The 22,151-nt window shown below is 47.3% G+C and overlaps 1 protein-coding gene across 2 annotated transcripts in view; it reads left to right on the top strand.

Moving 5' to 3' along the window:
- Positions 1-21,992, top strand: part of SGK2 (serum/glucocorticoid regulated kinase 2) — a 27,663-nt gene extending 5,671 nt beyond the window's left edge. Inside the window, exons 2-13 of one of the 2 annotated variants that reach the window (XM_006839286.1) lie at positions 4,902-4,961; positions 5,487-5,536; positions 5,991-6,048; positions 6,260-6,343; positions 7,200-7,331; positions 8,345-8,457; positions 8,750-8,786; positions 9,846-9,932; positions 14,908-15,003; positions 15,987-16,142; positions 17,858-17,947; positions 21,828-21,992. In XM_006839286.1, coding sequence (XP_006839349.1) covers positions 4,926-4,961; positions 5,487-5,536; positions 5,991-6,048; positions 6,260-6,343; positions 7,200-7,331; positions 8,345-8,457; positions 8,750-8,786; positions 9,846-9,932; positions 14,908-15,003; positions 15,987-16,142; positions 17,858-17,947; positions 21,828-21,992 — 1,104 coding nt within the window. In that variant the 5' untranslated portion in view covers positions 4,902-4,925. Of the gene's footprint in view, positions 1-4,876; positions 4,962-5,486; positions 5,537-5,990; positions 6,049-6,259; positions 6,344-7,199; positions 7,332-8,344; positions 8,458-8,749; positions 8,787-9,845; positions 9,933-14,907; positions 15,004-15,986; positions 16,143-17,857; positions 17,948-21,827 lie in introns of those variants that run through there. The other variant, XM_006839287.1, reaches the window with a different exon arrangement.
- Positions 21,993-22,151: the final 159 nt, after the last annotated feature.

Genomic DNA, 22,151 nt, shown 5'->3' with positions numbered 1-22,151 from the left:
ATCAGACAGCAAAGTTGTTTGAACTGCAAGGTCGGCGGTTCAGGCTCACCAGCTGCTCCTTGGAAATCTTATACAGGGTCACTGTGGGTCAGAATCAACTCAATAGCACTGAACAACAACAGACAGTGGTGAAGACCAGATTCTATTCTGGGTGTGATAAGGAGCCCTGGGGTGTTTGGAGCAGTGAAGCGGCATGGAAGGTTTACATTGAGAAAGTCTCCCTCTGGCTTTTAGTGGAAAGATTGTAGTGGGGAAAGGTAGCATGAGGGACACAGCAATGTATGAGTTTCTTGTAGCTGCTGTAACAAATGACCACAAACTTGGTGGCCTAAAGCAATAAATTTACTAACAGAGAAATAACTATTCTCACTTTTGGAAGCTGGAAGTCTGGAATCAGTTTCACTGGACGGAAATGAAGGTATCAGCAGCGTTGTGCGTCTTCTAGAGTCTCTGAGGCAGGGTCTGTTCTTTGCCTCTTCCGTCTTCCGGTGGCTGCCCACATTCCTTGGCTTATGACCACATCACTCCAACTTTACCTCCTTGGTCATATTGCCTTCCCCTCTTTTGCGACTGTTCTCCCTCTGTCTCTCTTTTATAAGGATATCTGTGATGATATTTAAGGTCCACTCTAATAATCTAGGATAATCTCCCCATCTCCAGATATTTAATTACATCTGCAAACTCCTTATTAAATACATAAGGCAACATTCACAGGTCTGTTGTTATTATTGTTAAGTGCTGTTGAGTCGATTCTGAATCATAGTGACCTTGCATAGGGTTTCCGAGGAGCAGCTGGTGGGTTTGAACTGCTGGCCTTGTGGTTTGCAGTCCAGTGCTGACCCTACAGTGCCACACCAAGAGTGCATTCACAGGTCTAGGGGTTAGAGTATAGATGGGGACATTCTTCAACTTACCACATTAGGGAAACATTGCAATCGTGTATATAGTTGATGGTGATGGCTTGAGCTGGGAGGCTACAGCAGGGCTGAAGAGCAGCAGTGATTTGGGGATTTATTGCCACACGGGAGTGGAGGTGAGGAGAAGAGAGAAGCAAGGTTTCTAGTTTGAGTCTCCGGTTGCTGGACTTGAAATTTTAAGTAGATGGTAGTGCCATTTACTGAGACTGGGAAGACGGAGGATGGGTCAGGCTGGGGCAGAATAGGAGGAAAGTGAATCAAGATTCCTGTGTAGCCATGTTAAGGTTGAGATGCTTGTAGACTACAACCGGTGAATTGTTAAGGAGGTAATTAGATGTATGAGTCCAGAATTTTGGCAGAGATTAAACTAGAGAATATTGTTGAATATGTTGTTTAGTTGTTAAGTGCTGTCGAGTTGGTTGCGACTCATAGAGATCCTATTTAGGGTTTTCATGAAACAGCTGGTGGGTTTGAACTGCCAACCTTGTGGTTTGCTGCCCAGTGCTGATCCTATAATGCCACACCAGGAGTCCATGTTGAATATGTTGTTATTAAGTGCTGTGGAGTCGGTTGCTGCTCATAGCAACCCTGTATAGGGTTTCCGAGGAGTGTCTGGTGAGTTGAATCACCGACCTTGTGGTTCCAACTGACTTTGAAGTCGAGTGCTTATCCTAGGACTCCTTTGAATCTGTTGTTGTTGCTGTTAAGTGCCGTCGAGTTAGTTCTGACCCATAGCGACCCTGTAGAGGGTTTCCAAGGAGCTTGAACCACCAACCTTGCAGTTCAAACTGACTTTGCAGTCCTGTGCATTAACCCTCAGAGCCACACCTGTTGTTTAAAGCCATTAAACTGGTTGAGTCCACCTAGGGACCAAGTGTAATAGAGGAAGAACCAAGGAGTGAGCTTGGGAGCAGCCAGTGTTGAAGGAAGGAAGACTCAACACAGGTGTCTGAGACGGAAGAGGTAGAAGGAAAGCCAAGAGGTCCTGAAGTCAAGTTGGAAAAGTGACTATGTCAAATCCTTCAGAGAAATCGAGTAGGATGAGGACTAAGAAGTCATCAGTCATCACTGGATTTGGCACATGGAGATCACTGGCTTGGGGATCAAAGCCTGGTTGGAATGGGTTCAAGAGAAAAATGGAGAAGAGGGAGTAAAGACAATGAGTCCAGACAACTCGTTCTAGAACTTTCAGGAGAACAGAGGAACTGCACAGTCTCTGGAGAGGAATGTGAGGCCCAGGAAGGAGCCATTGCAGCCCATGGATATTCCAAGGTGCCCCGTGGTTAGAGATTAAATTATTATTATCCCTATTATCTTCCTGTTATAGACAGTGCTGCTGTAGGAAGGCCTCATCAGGGTCTTGTTATTGAAATGAGAAGAAATGTCCTGTTCTGGGTTTGTGTTTTGTCAACATGACATCCTGCCGATCTGTGTATTGGTTCAACACTGCTAGTGTGTTTAAAGATGGACAGCTGATATTGTTCACTCAGGATTTCTTTGGCCAGCACTCTTCAAACCCCTACATTTCTGAGACTCCAGACTCAGTTCTCTCTCTGATCAGCCCCCTCCCCACACACTCACTTGAACCTCGTGGGCCCCTCACCTGTGGGGTGTGCCAACCACAAAGAAAGCCCCAGGAGGGTAGAGCTGAGCTGGATCCATCAACGCCTTCATTCTCCAGTGCAACTCATGAGCTGGAGAAGAGGAAACGACCCAGTAAAACCCTAACTACCGCACCTGCAGCAAGGTCTTCGTGAGCCAGGTCAGGCCAGGTCTGTGTGTCCTTCCCCTTACTCAGCAAGATTGCTTTCACTCAACCAGACCAGAGCCCTTGAGGGACCAGCAAGGGAAGGTCCAATGGGCTAGGTGCTCAGCAGTCAGAAACCAGGGCTAGCTGGCCTGAGCCAGACACGGGCCTTCAGTTTCTTCTTAAAACATCTGCAGGCTCTTGGAAGGTTGATGGATCTCAGCTACCATGGGTGAGTTCTCTGAGACGTTGGATGGTCCACGCAGGGTCTGAGAAGGCTGCCTTCTCTCTCTCACACACAAAATGCACTGATACTTACCAGTATGCACACAGACACACAATGGTCTACATATATACATGTGATTTCACTGTTAGATACATCTCTTACTAGACTCCCATAGTTGTAGGCATCCAACACAAACACATTTACATAGGATATTGATATATACAAAAAGATACAATTGACACATTGATGTGCACTCCACAGAAACACTGAACCCCATCCCAATACTCAGCAACCCCACACAGCATCTACACACACTAAGAGTGCATGGATGCACCGATGTAAAGGTGCCAACATGGGCACCCTGACACACAGCTAAGCTGTGGTAGACAGTCATCTGCACACAGACTCACACTTGGCTCACACTGCAGACAGACGCACTGACACTCCAGGCTGATAGACATACTGAAGCACATCTATGCATGAACCCCTTACACATGTTACTTATTCCCCAGCCCTGACACTCTGACCCACATGCTCACACATACCCTAACAAACTCTGAGGGTCTCTAGCCCTTGGCTCTCGTAGGGCTGCCCTGGGGAAGTTGCACTGGATCCTGGAGAGACCCTCTTCGCTGCATTCCCAGGGGGAGTCCCTGAGGGAACAGAGGTCTCCGGTGGGCCCCATCTTCAGCTCTGCTGGGCCCCCTGTAGCCTTGACTAGCCCGCTGGCTGCGCTGCTGCTGCTGCTGTTATAAAGTGTTCTGAGCTCTGTGCTGGGCCAGGGCTATTGGCCAGACACAGACACATCAGCCCTTGTTGGGAGAACAGAGAGCAGCTCTCTTATCCACTGCCCATCCTCCGGCTCCAGCTGCCGGTTCAGTCCACGGCCTCTCCTTGGGCTTCACAGGTATGTGGGGCTAGGGAGAGCGGGGCCTGGCAGAAGGGCATCAGGGTCAGCCCAGGAGGGTGTACAGTTGGCTGTGGGCTGTCTTCAGACACACAGACCCACTGTCTCCCTACTTGGCATTCCTAAAGTTCCCTCCTAGAGGGCTTACAGGGCTGGGGGATTGCCTCCTTTCTCCTGTGGTCACTTTCTCAGCTCCCAAGAAGAGCACTGGGTGGAATCATCAGGACCCCTTTGTAAAGATGTGCAGCCTCTGCCCAGAGAAGCCAGGCCCACAGTGGGGAGGTGAGCCCTAATGGAGGGAACTGGAGATGATCCCCATAGTACCCCAAGACTGTGGTCTTGGGGTACACAGTGCCCTGCAGCCACATGAGCAGCTGGGCTCTCAATTTCTGGTCTGGACTTTCCAAGCAGAGGTAGGGCTTTAAGGCTCTGAGCACCTGGAGCCAGGACCTGGACACCCAGACCTCTCCACCCTGCATGGCAGTGACGCTAGGGGCTCCTGACTGCAAAGACCAACTGCTCACATGGATAGTGTTGGATCTCAGACACTGGCCAGCCTGGGGTCTCTCCATGGCCCAACTCAAGGTCCCCAGGGCAGCTGTCATTCCTGGGGTGCTGGCTGGAAGTCGGTCCATGAGGCAGGGGGATGATGGTCAGCAAAGAGCCCAGCCTGGGGCTGTCTGCAGGTCTCCGTCATGCGGATATGTACCATGGGGGGTACGGGAGGCTCATGCTGCCCCTCACAGCTGTGTAACCCCAGGCATGTTCTCTCCTTAGGCTTCCCATCTGTGAGGTTGTGGGGGTGGAGCTGGGAGTGTTCTACAAGGGTCTTCCAGTCCTGGCCACCTGTCGGTGGGGTCATCCCAGCTGTCCTCCCTCCATCCCCTCTAAAGTATGATGAGAAAGGTTGTGCCCAGGGGTCCTCATTTCTTGCTCCATGAAGGGGTTGCTGGCCTCGGGTGGGAGATGCTCAGGTTCTAGCAGGTGCATGGGGGTGGGGAGCAGTGGAGAGGACCCCAGTAGGTAGGGAGTGAAGAGCAGCAGGAGCACCCAAAGTCCTAGATGGGTTCCAGCTCTCATGCCTGCTCCTCCCTGTGCCCACAGAGCCTCCCCGTTCACTGGTGCAAAATGGACTCTAGCCCGGCTGGGACCCCCAGTCCACTGGTAAGTGCTTCTGGTTCTCCCACCCATGTTATGAGGTGCACCTCCTCTCGAGGCTGGTGAACTCCTGGAGGCACTGGCCAACCCTGCAGGCCACCCCAGAACAAAGCTGGGGGATGGCGGGTCACTGAGCCATTTGCAAGAGAAACAGAGACAAGATTTGCACAAGGACTTCCAGAAGTAGATGGGGTGGAAGAATCATGGGATTGGTTGTAAGGACATCTGGTCTCTATCTTTCAAATGAGCTCAATAACCAGTAGCTTTCCAAGACTCATCTGCTGTGAGAAGCAGTTGAGATGGTGAATGGGTGAGTGGATGGCTGGGTGCTTGTTGGATGGATGTGTGGGTAGAAGGGTGGGTAAGTGTGGAGATGAATGGAAGGAAGGAGGGAAGGAGGACTTGAGGAAGGTAAAGCTTGCCTAGTAGAGATGTTGGAGAAGGGAATGAGAACCTGGGACAGACAAGAGGGAGGGGGTAAGAAGGAGGAACCTGCTGATCTTAATCATCTCTTTCTTCAAATATCTTTAGCCGTTGAGGGCCAATGGGAACATCAACCTGGGGCCGTCAGCCAACCCAAAGTGAGTTCTCTCAAACAGCTGTCCTACCTGACTCCCCTTGCTTTGTGGATAAAATCCAAGGTTACTGGGCTAGCCATCTAGGTCCAGGATTCTTTCCCAGGATTTATCTTCCACTGTTTCCCCAATCTACCTGGAATGTCCTCCAAATGTTAGCATTGTTAGCAACTCCCTACCCTCCAGGCTCTCCTCAGAGACTCTTGCACCAGATATCTTCTATGCAATGTGTCTGGTTTTATCTTTGCTTCATCTAGTTTGAGCTTAGTGAACTCCTCAGGGGCTGACATGAGTCTACAAGCCCTCTCTTATCTGTGAGAAAAGGACATTCTTCAGCAGCACAGAGGTTTTGTTTCCTAGAACTCTGTATCCCAGCTTCACTGTTAAAAGATGCTAAGGTTCAGACACCAGCTTTTCTGAGCTCACAAGTGCTGACCCATGTTCTTCCCTCTTCACCCAGTGCCCGACCCACTGACTTCGACTTCCTCAAAGTCATTGGCAAAGGGAACTATGGAAAGGTGAGTGACAGGGGTGAAGGTAGGAGTCCGGGTCTCCCTTCTCCAGCCTCTCCATCACTGCCTGTCACTTGCATGGGCCAAGGGGTGGGGTGGGTGTTGCACAATCCTGCAGAATACCGGAACCTGGGCTGGGGTGGAATCCCGTGCTGCCTTCAGAGGGTCAGGTGATTGGTCCCCATCACCCACAGGGCCTCCCAATTGTTCTGTTCAGGTCCTGTTGGCCAAGCGCAAGTCTGATGGAACATTCTATGCAGTGAAGGTGCTACAAAAAAAGTTCATCTTAAAGAAGAAAGAGGTACCAGATCTCCCCTCCTGCCCCTCAGCCTTTGATCTAGGGTGAGCTCGAAACATGGGCTCCAACTCTAAAGAGGGATCCATGGGGCTGGGTGCAAAGGTGGTCACAGCCAGGGGCCAGGTGATGCTCAGGAAACCTCCCCCAGAGGCCCTTCAGGAAAACCCAATCCTGGTCTTCTGCCGTTCCCTGGGCAACACAGAATGCCATGATGGGCAAATTTCCAACCCTTACTAGGTGCCAGACTCCTGATCTGTGCAATGCTGGTATACACTCTATACCCTCCGAGGTTCTTTCAGACCCGGACTTTCTAGATGTTTCAGCTGACTTGAATTCCTTTAGCAACCAGCCGACTCAGGAAAGGGGGAAAGTGGTTCATGTTAACCAGGATATTTTGGGAGGGAGAGGAGATCTTCCCAAGAGAAGCAGCTTTGCAGCTGGCCTTGAAGGAATGATTCCAGTGGACTGGGAGGAAGATGGGTTCATCTAGGCTGGAGAAATAGCAAAAGCAAAGGTATAAATCTGGGGAATGCATAATGCCTGACTTATTTGAAAGATTACATTATGTTATGTACATAACTTTGCTATCAGCTTGGGAGCAGGAGTTTCTGATCTAAGGCCTGGAGCTGTGTCCACCTAGATTGGCTGAGGATGAAGGTTGACCATGCTGAGCACTGAAATACCAGGCAGGGAGCTTGAGCTTGGAGGGCAATAGGGAGCCATAGAGGGTGCTTGAGAAGGGGCATGGCATGGTCTAAGGCAGGGCAACCCCAGTAGCAAGATCATATGGGCTATACAGGATACAAGGGGCTATGGTGGGTTGTGACATGGACCCCTTCCTGTCTGTCTGACCCCACAGCAGAGCCACATCATGGCAGAACGCAGCGTTCTTCTGAAGAATGTACGACATCCCTTCCTTGTGGGCCTGCGCTACTCCTTCCAGACGCCCGAGAAGCTCTACTTTGTGCTGGACTATGTCAACGGGGGAGAGGTGGGTGGGCCCAGAGGGAGGCTCCCTGGGCTGGAATGATCTCACCTCATCTTTATCATAGACCCATTTTGCAGAGGATGAAACAGGCTCAGGGAAGTGTTGGTATCTGGCAGAGCCAGGATTTGAATGCAGGTCGCAGATCTGTCTGGCTTCCACCATAGTACTTTCGTGCCTTCCCACAGACTCACTTGGATGAACCTGGGAAAGGTCAATGCTAAGAGGAGTTATGTAGTTGAGTTTTCCAGTACCCCATTTTTACAGCATAGGTCACAAGGGTGGTAGTGAACCTACCATGGTAGGTCACCGTGGTAGACACAGGGTGACCCAGTAGCATAGTTAGGACAAGCCACATTCCCTCCTGGACTTTGCTCAGTCTCTTTGGGCAAGATGACAAAATTTAGTGACTCCAGACTTTACCCGGGTAACCTCATGCCTTTCAGGCTAATGCCAAGAGGGAATTTTTTGTTCTTTTGTGCCCTTAAGATCCCCTAATGAGGGTGCAGGCCCATCCATGTCAATAAAGTAGACCAAAGTGACTGGCCTGTGAGCAGATGTGACCAGGCCTCAATTTGACAGTCGTCATCGTTTTATTGCCCGGACTGGAGGAAAATCACATCTTTGAGCCTCCCAGGTCCAAATTCCAGCGCTGCCAGTTATGAGCTAAGTGATCTTGGGCAAGTCACTTAACTACTCTGACCCCTCCAGTTTCCTGTCCTAACAGTTGATACTTTGAGGTTGTTGTGGCAATTAAATGAGATTAAATACTTGTGTGCGACAGGGCCTGGCTTGGAGCCTGGAACACAGTAGGTGTTCAGTAAACTCTGTTCAATCTTTCTTCCTGCTGACACTTTGGACTTCTACACTGCTCTGTGGGCTGGGAACCAGCATGCAATGCTTTGGTATGAATACACTGGAGTTCAGAAAATGGGCAACTTGGTCAGCCCCCCACCCTGCACACTAGGTGTTTGGAGCACCCCAGGAAAACCTCTCACATATTCTTACCCCCTACCCAGCTCTTCTTCCATCTGCAACGAGAGCGCCGGTTCCTGGAGCCACGGGCCCGTTTCTACGCTGCAGAGGTGGCCAGCGCCATCGGTCACCTGCACTCGCTCAACATCATTTACAGGTAAAGTCTGTGTGTAGCTCTGAGCCTGGCTCAGGCCTTTTTCCCCCAACAGCCAGGGGTTCTGTGGAGCCCTAAATCCCAATGAAACCCTGGTGATGAACTTAATCCCTTGTCAGGAGACAAGGAGGGTCCACAGCTGGGGTAGCCTTGGGGGCTCCTCTTCCCAGACCCAAGTGCCTGCTGTCTTTGGGCGTCCATGCCTGGCCCTCCTGCCAGGGCCCTAGGTCCTCCACTGCATGCATTAAGTGACAGAGACACCGCTAGGCTCTTTCTTGTCTCTTCTTTTTTGTAGGGATCTGAAACCTGAGAACATTCTCTTGGACTGCCAGGTTGGTATATGTGTCGGCAAGACTACACGTGTGTACAGTGTGTCCTGAGTATGTATGTATACACACTGTACATGCCTGCATGGGTAGAGGATACATGAGACTAAATATATGTTTATGTATGTGTCAGTGTATGTGAAGAGGTCTGTGTGGGGCAGGGACAGAGCCAGGAGGAGGGTTGTTTGTTGTTATGAGCCGTGGAGTCGGTTCCGACTCATAGTGACCCTGTACAGGGTTTCCAAGGCTGTAAATCTTTACGGGAGCAGAAAGCCTCATCTTTCTCCCGCGGAGCAGCTGGTAGTTTTGAACTGCTGACCTTAAGGTTCGCAGCCCGATTTGTAACCACTGCACTACCAGAGCTCCTTAGGAGGGTAGCAAATGCTTTAGTTCCTCTATGTCTTAGACTGGCTTCCCTGAAGACAGACTCTGAGGTGGAGAATTGGGTGCAGGCCTGTTGGGAGATGCGTTCAAGAGGATGGTGGTGAGGACAGTGGGACCGGGCAGAGGTAGCAACCCCCTGCATTGTGGCTGCAGATGTGGCTCAGTGGTCCTCAGGGGTTGGGAGAGCCTGGAGCAGGGATGCTCTTTAGAATTGCCCCAGACTGAGGCAGGGAGACTGGGCCTTTGTGCTCCTGCACTGACCAGTTATTGGATGGGACTGGATGGTGTTGCATGAGACAGCTCATGTCGCTGAGGGCAATTCCCAACAGTAGGGGGAGGATAGGCATGTCAGCCCCAAAGAGGGGGCCTGGGCCCTCCATCAGCCCCTTCTCGTTGAGGTGCTAAGTCCCCAGTCCTCTGTCAAGGCGGTCACTGTCATCAGGCTCCATTAGCAACACTGTCTAGAGCTGTCAGTGTCATGGCGGTGGGTCTGCATCTGTGATGAGCTAGCGCCAGACACTGGGCTGTCCACCCTGGTCCTTCTGGAATCTGATTCTGGGTCTCTGCCTGGGGCATCCGGCCCCACAGCCTCGGCTTCGGGGAACAGCATCTAGGCTTGACAGTTAGGCCTGGTCATACCCTTGGCAAAGGACCACCCTTCAGCTCCTCCTTTGTCCTCAGGGACACGTGGTACTGACGGATTTCGGCCTCTGCAAGGAAGGTGTGGAGCCTGAGGAGACCACATGCACGTTCTGTGGCACGCCTGAGGTAAGCAGGGGTTTCCTAGGAGAGATCAGGTACAACTCCTTTTTAAAACTGACAGATTATGGCTGAAAGACTCCTTTCTTCCACTCAAGTACTTCCCAGGAGCAGGGGATACTGGCTCTTGGGATGGCTGGATGCTCTGCAGCAATGCTGGCCACTAGAAATCGAAATGCAAACCACATGGTGGTGCTCCTGGTTGTATTTCATTGAATCAATTCCGACTCAGAGTCAGTTTTGACTCATAGTGGCAACCCTGTATAGGGTTTCCAAGGCAGTAAATCTTTACTGGAGCAGAAACCCTCATCATTCTTCTGTAGAGCGGCTGGTAGATTTGAACTGCTGAACTTGAGGTTAGCAGCTCAACAGGTAACCCACCACTATCCTACCAGGGTTCCTTTTGCAAACCATTTGGGCAAGTTTAAATGTTGTAGCAGCCACACTGAAAACGTGGGGGGTAAAAAAAATAATAATAATAAAAAAACAAGTGAAATTAACTCTGTAATGAATTCACAGTGTAATGTGTTTAGCCCAATATCTCCAACATATTACCATTTCAACATATAGTCAGTATAAAATTATTAAGATCATTTGCATTGTTTGTTTCTAAATAAGTCTTAGTTAGAAGCAAAGTTAGTTAGAAACACTCATCTGTCAGTTTGTTGTACTGTGGTGGCTTGTGTGTTGCTATGATCCTGGAAGCTATGCCACAGCAGGGTGACCCATGGTGGACAGGTTTCAGATGAGCTTCCAGACGAAGACAGACTAGGAAGAAGAAGTGATGAACTACTTCCGAATATTTAGTCACTGAAAACCATATGAATAGCAGAGAAACACTGTCCGATATAGTGCCAGAAAAAGAGCCCCTCAGGTTGGAAGGCACTCAAAATGCAACTCCTCAAAGTAGAGTTGACCGTGATGACACGAATGGAGTAAAGCCTGTGGGAGAAAAGCCCACAGGACCTTCATTTGCTGATGGGGGCACAACCAAAATGAAGAGAAACAGCTGTAAACATCCACTGAAAATCAGAACATGGAATGTACGAAGTATGAATTTGGGAAAATTGGAAGTTGTCAAAAATGAAATGGAACCCATAAACATCGATATCTTAGGCATTGTTGTTGTTGTTGTTGTTATGTGCCGTGGAGTCGGTTCTGACTCATAGTGACCCATACAAGGTTTCCGAGGCTGTAAATCTTTACGGGAGCAGAAAGCCTCATCTTTCTCCCGCAGAACAGCTGGTAGTTTTGAACTGCTGACCTTGCGGTTTGCAACCCGATCCGTAACCACTACACTACCAGAGCTCCTTATCTTAGGCATTAGTGAGCTGAAATGGACTGGTACTGGCCATTTTGAATCTGACAACCACATGTTTACTATGCTGGGAATTATAAATTGAAGAGGAATGGTGTTACATTCATTGTCAAAAAGAACATATCCAGATCAATCATGAGGTACAACGCTCTCTGTGATAGGATAATATCCATGCACCTACAGGGAAGACCAAGGAGCTCTGGTAGTGAATTTAGAGATCATCTGAAGAACAGATTTGATATATTAGACACTAAAGACCAAAGGCCAAAAGAGTTGTGGGACAACATCAAGAACATCATACAGGAAGGAAGCAAAAGTCATTAAGAAGACAAGAAAGAAGAAAAAGATCAAAATGGATGTCATAAGAGACACTGAAGCTTGCTCTTCAGCATAGAGATGCTAAAACAAATGGAAGAAATGAGGAGGTACAAGAACTGAACAGAAAAATTTAAAGGTCAGCTTGAGAAGACAAAGTCAAATATTATAACAAAATGTGCAAAAAATCTCAAGTTAGAAAAACAAAAGGGAAGAACACGCTCAGCATTTCTCAAGTTGAGGGAACTGAAGAAAAAATGCAAGCCTTGACTTTCATTATTGAAGGATTCTCTGGGCAAATTATTGAATGATGCAGAAAGCATCAAAAGAAGATAGAAGGAATACACAGAGTCACTGTACCAAAAGGAAACGGTCAATGTTCAACCATTTCAAGAGGTAGCATATGATCAAGAGCTAATGATACTGAAAGAAGAAGTCCAAGGTGCATTAAAAGAACTGGCAAAGAATAAAGCACTGGGAATTGATGGAATATGAATTGAAATTTTTCAACAAAGTGTTGCGGCACTGGAGGCACTCACTCATCTATGCCAAGAAATTTGGAAGACAGCTATGTGGCCAACTGATTGGAAGAGATCTGCATTTGTGCCCATTCCAAAGAGAGGTGACCCAATGTAATGTGGAGATCATCAGACAATATCTTGAATATCCCATGTGAGTAAAGTTTTACTAAAGGTAATACAGAGATGGCTATAGGCATACATTGACAAAGAACTTTCAGAGGTTGAAGCTGGTCAGAAGAGGCTGTGGAATGAGGGATATCATTGCTGTCGTCCGAGAGATCTTGGCTGAAAGCAGAGAATATCAGAAAGATGTTTACCCGTGTTTTATTGATTATGCAAAGGCTTTCGATTGTGTGTATCATGACAAGCTATGGACAACATTGTGAAGTGTGAATATTCCGGAACACTTATTTGTGCTCGTGAGGAACCTGTAGATGGATCAAGAGGCAGTTGTTCAAACAGAACATGGGAACACTGAATGGTTTAAAATTAGGAAAGTTGTGCTACAGGGTTGTATTCTTTCACCATACTTATTCAACCTGTATGCTGAGCAAATAATCCGAGAAGATGGGTTATATGAAGAAAAACATGGCATCAGGATTGGAGGAAGACTCATTAACAACTTGCGATATGTGGATGATACAACTTGCTTGCTGAAAGTGACAGCGATGTAAAATATTTACTGATGATGATCAAAGAGCACAGCCTTCAGTATGGATTACATATCAATGTAAAGAAAACAAAAATCCTCACCACTGGATCAATAAAAAAAACATTCTTATCAATGGAGAAAAAGATTGAAATTGTCAAAGACTTAAGTTTTCTTGGATCAACCATCAACACTCATGGAAGCAGTAGTCAAGAAGTCAAATGACGTATTGCATTAGGCAAATCTGCTGCACAAGATCTTTTTAAAGTGTTGAAGAGCAAAGATGTCAGCTTGAGGACTAAGGTGTGCCTGACCCAAGCCATGATATTTTCAGTAACCTCATATGTATGCAAAAGTTGGACAGTGAATAAGGAAGACCGTAGAAGAACTGATGCATTTGAGTTATAGTGTTGGAGGAGAATACTGAAAGTACCATGGGCTGCCAAAAGAACAAACAGATCTGTGTTGAAAAAAGTGTAGTCAAAGTGCTCCTTGGAGGCCAGGATGGCCAAACTTCATCTCTGATACTTCAGACGTATTGTCAGGAGGGACCAGTCACTGGAGAAGGATATCATGCTTGGTAAGGTGAACGGTCAGAGAAAAAGAGAAAACCCCCCAGCGAGATGGACTGGCAAAGAGGCAGCATCAGTGGGCTCAAGCGTGGCAACAATTGTGAGGTTGGCCCAGAACTGGGCAGTGTTTCATTCTGTTGTGCATAGGGTCACTATGAGTCGGTACCAACTTGATGGCACCTAACAACAACAAGTTTTAGAAATCAAATTTGTTTTTACACTTGCATCTCAATTTGGGCTGGCCACCTATGGCTTGTAGCTGCTGTGTTGGACAGCACTGTTCTATAGGGGTGAAATCCCTATGCAATGTGAAGGCCTGGCCTGAGAGTTAAGACCAAAGTCTGCAAGGACAAAAAACTGGCTCATCTCCCTGAAGGTTAATATGTGTGGATCTCAACAGTAATTCTTAGCCTGGTCTTCCAGGCCTCCCTGCAACCTAGGGTTAAAACCTTTCCTTAAATTTCTACCAACGCTGGACCTTGGACCTTGCACCCAGAGGGGTTCCTAGGGCTTGGGCAGACATCAGGGAGATCAGAGGTGCTGAGGCTGTGGAACTGAGATGGTCCTCCCAACCTGACACAGGGCAGGACTTTAGATGATCTGTTTCCCTGAGTACGCTTGAAAAACTGAGTCTGGGATCAAACAGAGCCGCCTCAGTTTGGTTCCAGGCTAGCTGCTGGACAGGGGACTGCTGTGTGCAGGACTCAGTGTCTGTTTCCATATGGAGACCACTGGCTCCACAGAACCTGCCAGTCCAGCCATCCCTCCTAAGACACTGCCAGGGGGCAGGCAGTGGGGCATCTGCAACCTTGTCTCCCCCATGACTTCACCACTGCTGGGGTGCCAGGAACCAAAGTTGCTCCCAAGGTTTGCCGACCGACACACAAGAACATGGCTTTAAAAGAGCCTCCATGGAGGGATTGTGCAGCTCTACTCTATGGCTGGGGAAACCAAGGCCCTGGGAGGTAAAACACGCCGCCTGGCCTGGGACCACACACCAAGGATGTCTCAGGTCTGACCCGCACAGTCTCAGGATGGCTCTGCCTGTGGCTGGGACACCACTCCTCAGTGGCAGAGCCATCAGCCTGCATGGTGACTAGTCCTGTCCCCAGCTCTGCCTCAGGTCCTCTCCTGTCCCCAGAGCTCACAGTGTCAGTGTGAACACAAGTGTCACCTGCTCCCTCTTGACTCCTCTCCATCCATCACGAAGATTTCCCACAAAAGTGCTGCAGACACTTCAGTCTCCCTACTGCACTATGGGTGCTCCCAGGGCACAGATAGTCTGGTGCATACTTCTGTACAGAATTTAAAGTCACCTTCTCTGGGTAGGCTAATTAGAAAAAGTGCCCTTTGAGCAAAAATAAAGTCACCTGATATAGTCCTACACTAAGCTCACCGCTTGATGAATGGGTCACAGCCAGGAGTTCATCCCATTTCCAGTACTTTTGTGCAGTGCCCAACATGCAGGCCTTAGTAAACGATCGCTGAGTGATCACACATGTGAATGTCACACACAGAATGTCTTCAGCTCCTTGGACCTTGTTACAGATGGGGAAATTGAGGCTGGAGGGGGGGTTGTGTTTCAAATAAGTGTGTTTGTCCCCTACAGTACTTGGCTCCTGAAATGCTTCGGAAGGAGCCTTATGATCGGGCGGTGGACTGGTGGTGCTTGGGGGCAGTCCTCTATGAGATGCTACATGGCCTGGTGAGTGAGATAGAGCCATCTGGTTCTGGGGGTGAGTTTCTCCCTCGAGCGGCTGGCTCAGGGAACCAAAATGAGGCTCCATGTCAGGCTCAAAAAGATGATGCCAAAGTGAATATAAGGTTCTATTTTTATTTTCAATAATGCTTACAGTTTACCATCTAAAGTATTACTCCTTTGATGCCTCAAAGCAGCCTTTGGGAAAATGCATAAAACCAAAACCAAACCTACAGCCATCGAGTTGAGTCCGACTCATGTCGTTAAGTGCTATAGAATTGGTTCTGACTCATAGAAACCCTGTATTGGGTTTCCAAGGAGCAGCTTGACCATTTAAACTGCCCACCTTGTGGTTAGTAGTCCAGTGCTGATCCTACAGCACCACACCAGGAGTCCTTCAGCTACCTAGCTTGAAGGAAATGGCTCTGCAGAGTGAGGAGAAGGAGAAAGAAGCTGGCCCAGGAGTGGGAGGCTAAGCATCAGGAGAGAGAAATGAGTCCGGGACAAGGGGCTGGCTGCCTGACTGAACCCCTCAGAGCCTCAGTCTACTTTCTCATGTGAAAATTACAGTCTATCTCCGAGGGCAGTTGTGAGACTGGGGGTGGGTCGATAAAGGTGCTGGTGTAAACTTTACAAAGTGCAGTGTCTCAGCTGGAGATCACAGATGAAGGGGCTTCAAAAAGTTTGTGGAAAAGTGGAATGAAAAGATAATGGAATTTTCCCACTAACTTTTTGGAACCCCCTTGTAAGACTGGTGGGACAGTACATGCTCCTGGGAGCTACACATCTGACACTGATGAGAGATCCATCTTGGCTGTGCCAAAGCCTGAGGACTGTCTCTCTCTAGTCTGCTCTGTGAGTCAGTGCCCCAGACATGGGTCAGCCTGAGACCCCAGGTTACCCAAGACCCCAGGTTTGCTCCAAGACTCTCTGAATCCTGTGTCCTTGTTTGTATGGATGGTCCCCTAGCCTCTCTTCTCTTGCACCAGCCGCCTTTCTACAGCCAGGACGTGTCGCAGATGTATGAGAACATTCTGCACCAGCCACTGAAGATCCCCATGGGCCGGACGGTGGCTGCCTGTGACCTCCTGCAAGGCCTTCTCCACAAGGACCAGAGGCAGAGACTGGGCTCCAAAGCCGACTTTGTAGGTGACCTGTCAGGGGAGCACTGTCCCTTGTGGAGCTGCCAGCCTATAGTCAAGTTAACACACATGTGACTCACTGACTACTTTCTTCTCTCAGTCAGTTCTTTCTTTCAGCCAGTATTTACTGAGCAGCTCCTATGTGCCTGCCTAAGTGCTAGGAATTCCATAGGCTGCAACGTGTCTTTATGGGATGAACAGAAAACAGACAGACATTATATACAATTATTACAAAGTGTGACAAGCGTCAGGAAGGAAAGGAAGAATGAGCTAAGACAGACAAGAGTGGGAGGGGGCTAAGAGACACTGGTATAATCAGGAAGCAAGGTCCCCTCTGAGGGTTTAAAGGAGGAGAAGGAGCGCTGGTGGGGAAAGCTGGGAGAAGGCATCCCAGACACCAGGGATGTACAAGCATCCTGTGGTGGCAACGAGGAAGGGAGTGGTAGGTTATAGGGTGTTTTGAACAGTCAAGTAGCATGACCTAGCTGCAGTTTTAAGAAGATTCCTCTGGCTTCTGTACAGAGTGACTCCGCATGACTTTTTTTTTTTTTTGCATTGTTACTTTTGTTGTTGTTTTTAAAGTTTTTATTGAGTGATAGTTTACATGGGAGAACATCGGTTTTATAACATGGTTTCATTGCAATGATTACAATCTCCTCTGTGCATCATCATTCAACGGTATTTGCTTCTATTCCCTGTTTTTTCAGTTGTTTTTTGTTTTTAATCTAGCTCTTACTCCCAGGCTCTCCGAATACAGAGATAAATAATTCATAGTCTGTTCCCTTAACAAGCTCATGATATTTTTAAAGAAGCTCCTTGAAAAATAGTTTTATGTTCTTTACCCAAAAAAAGATCATTTGGATTTAGAAAAAGACAATCACTTTTCTGCTTAGCAGTTTCTTTTTTCCTAGCACAGTAGTTAAGATGCCTGGAGAGTGAGGCCCAACTTTGGTGGTTTAGGTCCCTGGGCCACTACTCCCTCGTTGCGGGACCTTAGGCAAATTGCTAATTCCTCTTTGTGATCCTCTGTTTCCCCATCTGTAACAACAATACTTATCTCGTTTAGTTGTTTTGAAGATCAAGTGAATTAATACATTGTAAAGTACTTAGACCAGTGCCTGGCACATGGTCAGTGTTTTTAAAGTGTTTTGTTATGTGAGGTTTAACAGCATTTAGGACATCTGCCCACTCATCCCCTACCCCCATGGAGAGCAGATTCTACTAGCTTGTTCACTGACATACTTCCGAAGCCTAAAACACAGTCCCTTCCTAGAGTCTCACTGCGGTCTGTTCCGACTCACTGAGGCGACTCTACAGAACAGAACAGAACAGAATTGCGCCCTAGGGTTTCCAAGGCTGTTTTCTTTCTGGGAGCAGGCTACTACGTCTTTCTCCCATGGAGTGGCTGCTGGGTTCCCGCTGACTCTCTGGTTAGCAGCTGACTTCTTAACCATGGTACCATCAGGGCTCCATAGCCCAAAGTGGGTGCTCAGTAAAGAGCTGGGGAAAGAGCAAATGGTATGGGAGAGGTTTGGGTTCTAAATGATGGTGCAGGAAACTCACCTGGCTGAGAAATGTTCTCCTGTTCTCAGAAAACAGACTTTTTCCCAGTAAAGGTTTTAGGGCTGCTCGTGGGTGATTTGGGGATCTATGGGGTCTGGCGGTAGGGTGGGGCATTGATGTGAGAGCTATTTCTGATCTGCCCCTTCTTCCTGCAGCTTGAGATAAAGAACCATGTATTCTTCAGTCCCATAAACTGGGATGACTTGTACCACAAGAGGCTGACTCCACCCTTCAACCCAAACGTGGTAAGAGCCCTTGTCATCTGGAGCTTGCATTCCCAGGGCTGTTGGGAGTGTGGAGGGTATCTGGGCTGACCCTCTATGTACAGACAGGGTCCAAGAGTCTATATGCATTGTCCAAGTAAGTTAGAGGCAGAGCTGGATCAGGAAGCCAGGCTCAGCTGCCGGGTCAGCTCTGTGTGTGGAGCTACCCTATACGGGGCCCCTTTACCTTGCACACTGATAATCCCTTTTACGGAGCATGTGACCGCTTTAAAGTGCTCTGTGTCACCTAACATTTATTGGGTGCCACGTAGCACATCCAGACCCAGCCAGGTCCTGTATTTTTATCTTTTTCTATTTTTAACTGTTTTTCCTGATAAGAAAAATTACATAGTTATTGTAAAAAGTGTGTAAAGTACAGAGAAGTTTAAAACAGCTTGGGGAAAATGCTAGTGCTTTACTCTCTGAGGGAAACACTGTTACATATTTCCTTCTAGTCTCTTTTCTTCATGTTTTTCACATAGTTAGGAATCCTGGTGTGGTGCTCTGGTTAATGCGCTGGATTGCAAAGTTTGTTTGAACTGCAAGGTCAGTGGTTCAAGCTCACCAGCTGCTCCTAGGAAATCCTACACAGGGTCGCTATGGGTCAGAACTGACTCCACAGCACTTAACAACAACAACAACAGGTCATACTTTGTAGATCTTTGTCTGTATCTGTCTTCCTTTTATTTATTTCTTTTTGCTAAAAACGATTGCTATTTTCCCATGTCTTACAATACTTCATATTAGTTTGAACTTCAAGGTCGGCAATTCAATCTCTCCTCGCAAACCATATACAGGATTGTTATGTCAGAACTGATTCGATGGCACTTAACCACAACATAATACTTTATAAATATAACTGTTGTTGGCTGTGTATTTCAGTCCTATTTTGGTAACATCATTTACTCAGTCATGTTCCTCATGACGGACTTCAGGCTGTGACCATTTTTCTCTGTCATAATGTGGTGATGGACATGCATATTTTCCCAGAATTCTGACTATTTCCTTAAGCGCTCCAAAGGAAACCTACTAGGGCAAAGAATGTGGACTTTGAAGGTTCTCAGTTCATACGGCTGCCCACACTGTGTAATGGACTTCCCACCAGCAGGGTCTGCTGTGGAGTCCTCCTACCTCGCCTTCTGCAGCATGGGCCAGTGTTTCTTGTTCTCTACTTTACAAATTTGATAAGTAAACAATGGCCTCTCATACTTTTGTAATTTACATACCTTTGATTTCTGGTGAAGGTTGCTATTTTAAAGAATATTTCATTGTGCTTTCAGTGAAGGTTTACACAACAGATTAGGGTCCAATTCAACAATCCTTACACAAAGCCTTCAGTGATGCTGGTTACATCCTTCACAGCAAGTGCACATTCTCATTATTTCTATTCTGGCTATTTCACTTCTATTCATCTATTTTTCCTGCCCCCTGACTTGCTCATCTTTTTTTTAAGGGAATTATTGATCACTTGGATGGTGAAGGTGATTATTTTTTAAACATTGATTATCAATGGGGGCACAAGTAAAAGGAGTCCCATTGAGGTAGACATTTGAAGTTCTCTCAGCCACCTGCAGAGGGCACTGGCAAGCCCCCTTCTGCCAACGCATCCCATTAAACACTAGCGGAGTTCATCAGCTATTTGCATTAGTTCTTTGATGAATTACCTGTTCCTGAACATGTCCTCAATATGTTCCTGTTGTTAGATAAGATACACTTAATCCAGGTATCTGGAAAGTCTCTTTATCTTGAGATTTTAAAAAGTGAGGATATGAATAAAAGATTTTTTTTCAATTAATTAAAAAGAGAAGATAACATTGAACACACACCCTGAGAGAGAGCGATACACAAAATACTGGATAGAGAAGGAATCAAATTCAGTGCCTGGATTTTAGAGAAGCCATAAACTAAAATAAAAACCCACTGCCTTCAGTCGATGCCAACTCATCTAGAACTTCTCTCTAGGGTTTCTGAGGTTTTAAATTGTTCTCGGATGGAGTGGCTGGTGGGTTCAATCTGCTAACCTAGTGGTTAGCAGCCCAATGCTTAGTTCACAGTGCCACAAGGGCTCCTAGATTGAGGCATAAACCCAAAACCAAACCAATTGCCATCGAGTAGATTCTGACTCATAACCACCTTGTACAGGGGTTCCGAGGCTGTAAATCTTTAAGGGAGCACACAGCCCCATCGTTCCCATACAGAGCGGCTGGTAGGTTTGAACTTTGAGGTTAGCAGTCCAGTGATTACCCTATAGCACCACCATGCTGATGTTGTTAAGTGCCTTTGAGTCAGTTCCAACTCATAGTGACCCTATACAGAGTCTCCAAGGAACAGCTGGTAGGTTTGAACCGCTGATCTTGTAGTTACCAGTACAGTTCTTATCATACAGCGCCACTATACTGGGAGTAAATTCCTGGTTCCTCCACCTACTCTGAGTGACCTTTAATAAATTTCTTTAGCATTAGTTTCTTCATTTGTAAAACACAGAATGGTGATGTACCCTGGAGTCAGTAGAGACCCTGTACAGGCTATAACTCTTTACGGGAGCAGAAACCCTCATCTTTCTCTTGTGGAACAGCTGGTAGTTTTGAAATGTTTACCTTAAGGTTCGCAGCCTGATTCGTAACCCCTATCCTACCAGAGCTCCTTAAAACACAGAAAACACCTGCCTTTTCTAGGGTCACAAATCTAACAAGGGCCAGAGACAAGACTCATAGTTAGGTTTTGGAGCTCTAAGCCTTGAACTGGGACCAGTGTGACTCACGAGCTTTTTGAGAAGCTGTTTGGTTCCACAGCTCAAAACGGTCTTGCTAAAGCAGACCTGTAGCCCCTTCTTGCTCACCTGCTCACTAACATCAGGGTTTCAAGTGCAGCAAGATAGGGCAAACCCCAATGTGCGAGCCTTTTCAACTCTGCTTTTGTTTCGTTTGGTAATGTCCTTTGGCCTAAGCAAGTCACAAGGGCTGATTTGAGGGGAGATGAAGAATTTGTGGTCATTTTTGTTGTCTTCCAAAAAGGTCTTCCCCAAACGGAGAAAACAACTTCAGTCACTCTCTACCATACTGTGGCTGTGGCTGTTAAGTGCCATTGAGTCGGTTCTAACTCATAGTGACCCTATATAAGGTTTCCAAGGAGCATCTGGTAAGTTTGAACCGCCGATCTTGTGGTTCAAACCTATCTAATGGTCCAGTGCTTATCCTATAGTGCCACACACCAGGAATCCTTCTCGACCGTATCACCCTATTTTTGTTTCACGGGACCCTCTCACACCCTAAATTATGTATTTATCTATTTCTTCACATGCATATTATCAGTCTTCCTGTTGTCAGTTGTCATTGCATTAGCTCTGACTCGTGACATCTTATGTGAAACAGAACCAAGCGTTGCCCCATCTCATGTCCTCTTCATGATGTTTGATATGTTTGAACCCATCATGGTGACTACTGAGACACTCCATCTCATTGAGGATGCCCCTCTTTCCCATTGGCCTTCTACTTTATCAAACATTACGTCTTTTTCTAGAGATTGTGTCCAAAGTATGTAAGCCATTGTTTCTCTGCATAATGTAAGTTCCACGAAACCAGGGGCTCACTGCGTTTTGTACATGAACAGTGGCTGGTAGGCATTCAGTAAGTTTCTGTTGAGTGACTGACTTGCCCAAAGGCTGATGTGGTGCAGGCAAAGTGGCAGGGTGTTAGAGGGACGGGTAGGTTAGTGGACCATGTGGAATGAAATGACTAATGTAAATACATGAGTATAGTTAAGTATGGTGTTTCGAAGGTTCTCAGAGGGGAGGTCTACCATCCTTAAATAGGACAGCTGTGACTCCCGGTGTCCCCTTCTCATCGTTGGCTTATATTCACAGGCAGGACCTGCTGACTTGAAACACTTTGACCCAGAGTTCACCCAGGAAGCTGTGTCAAAGTCTATTGGCTGTACTCCAGACACAATGGCCAGCAGTTCTGGGGCCTCAAGTGCATTCCTGGGATTTTCCTATGCCCCAGAGGATGAAGACATCTTGGCTAGCTAGAAGAGAAGGCACCTGTGAAACCGCTCAAGACAGCTGCTATCAGTAAGGAGTTACCTTCAAGTACTAGGAACAGAGACTCAAAGTAACAATGGCTTAATTGAGAACTACTTTATTTACCCCACCCCACACACACATGCCACCAGATAACAACAACAAGTA

The sequence above is a fragment of the Chrysochloris asiatica genome, unplaced genomic scaffold (assembly GCF_000296735.1).
Source record: "Chrysochloris asiatica unplaced genomic scaffold, ChrAsi1.0 scaffold00023, whole genome shotgun sequence".
NCBI classification, from domain to species: Eukaryota; Metazoa; Chordata; class Mammalia; order Afrosoricida; family Chrysochloridae; genus Chrysochloris; species Chrysochloris asiatica.
The sequence above is the reverse complement of the archived record's forward strand: the minus strand, read 5'-3'. Positions and strand labels throughout refer to the sequence as shown.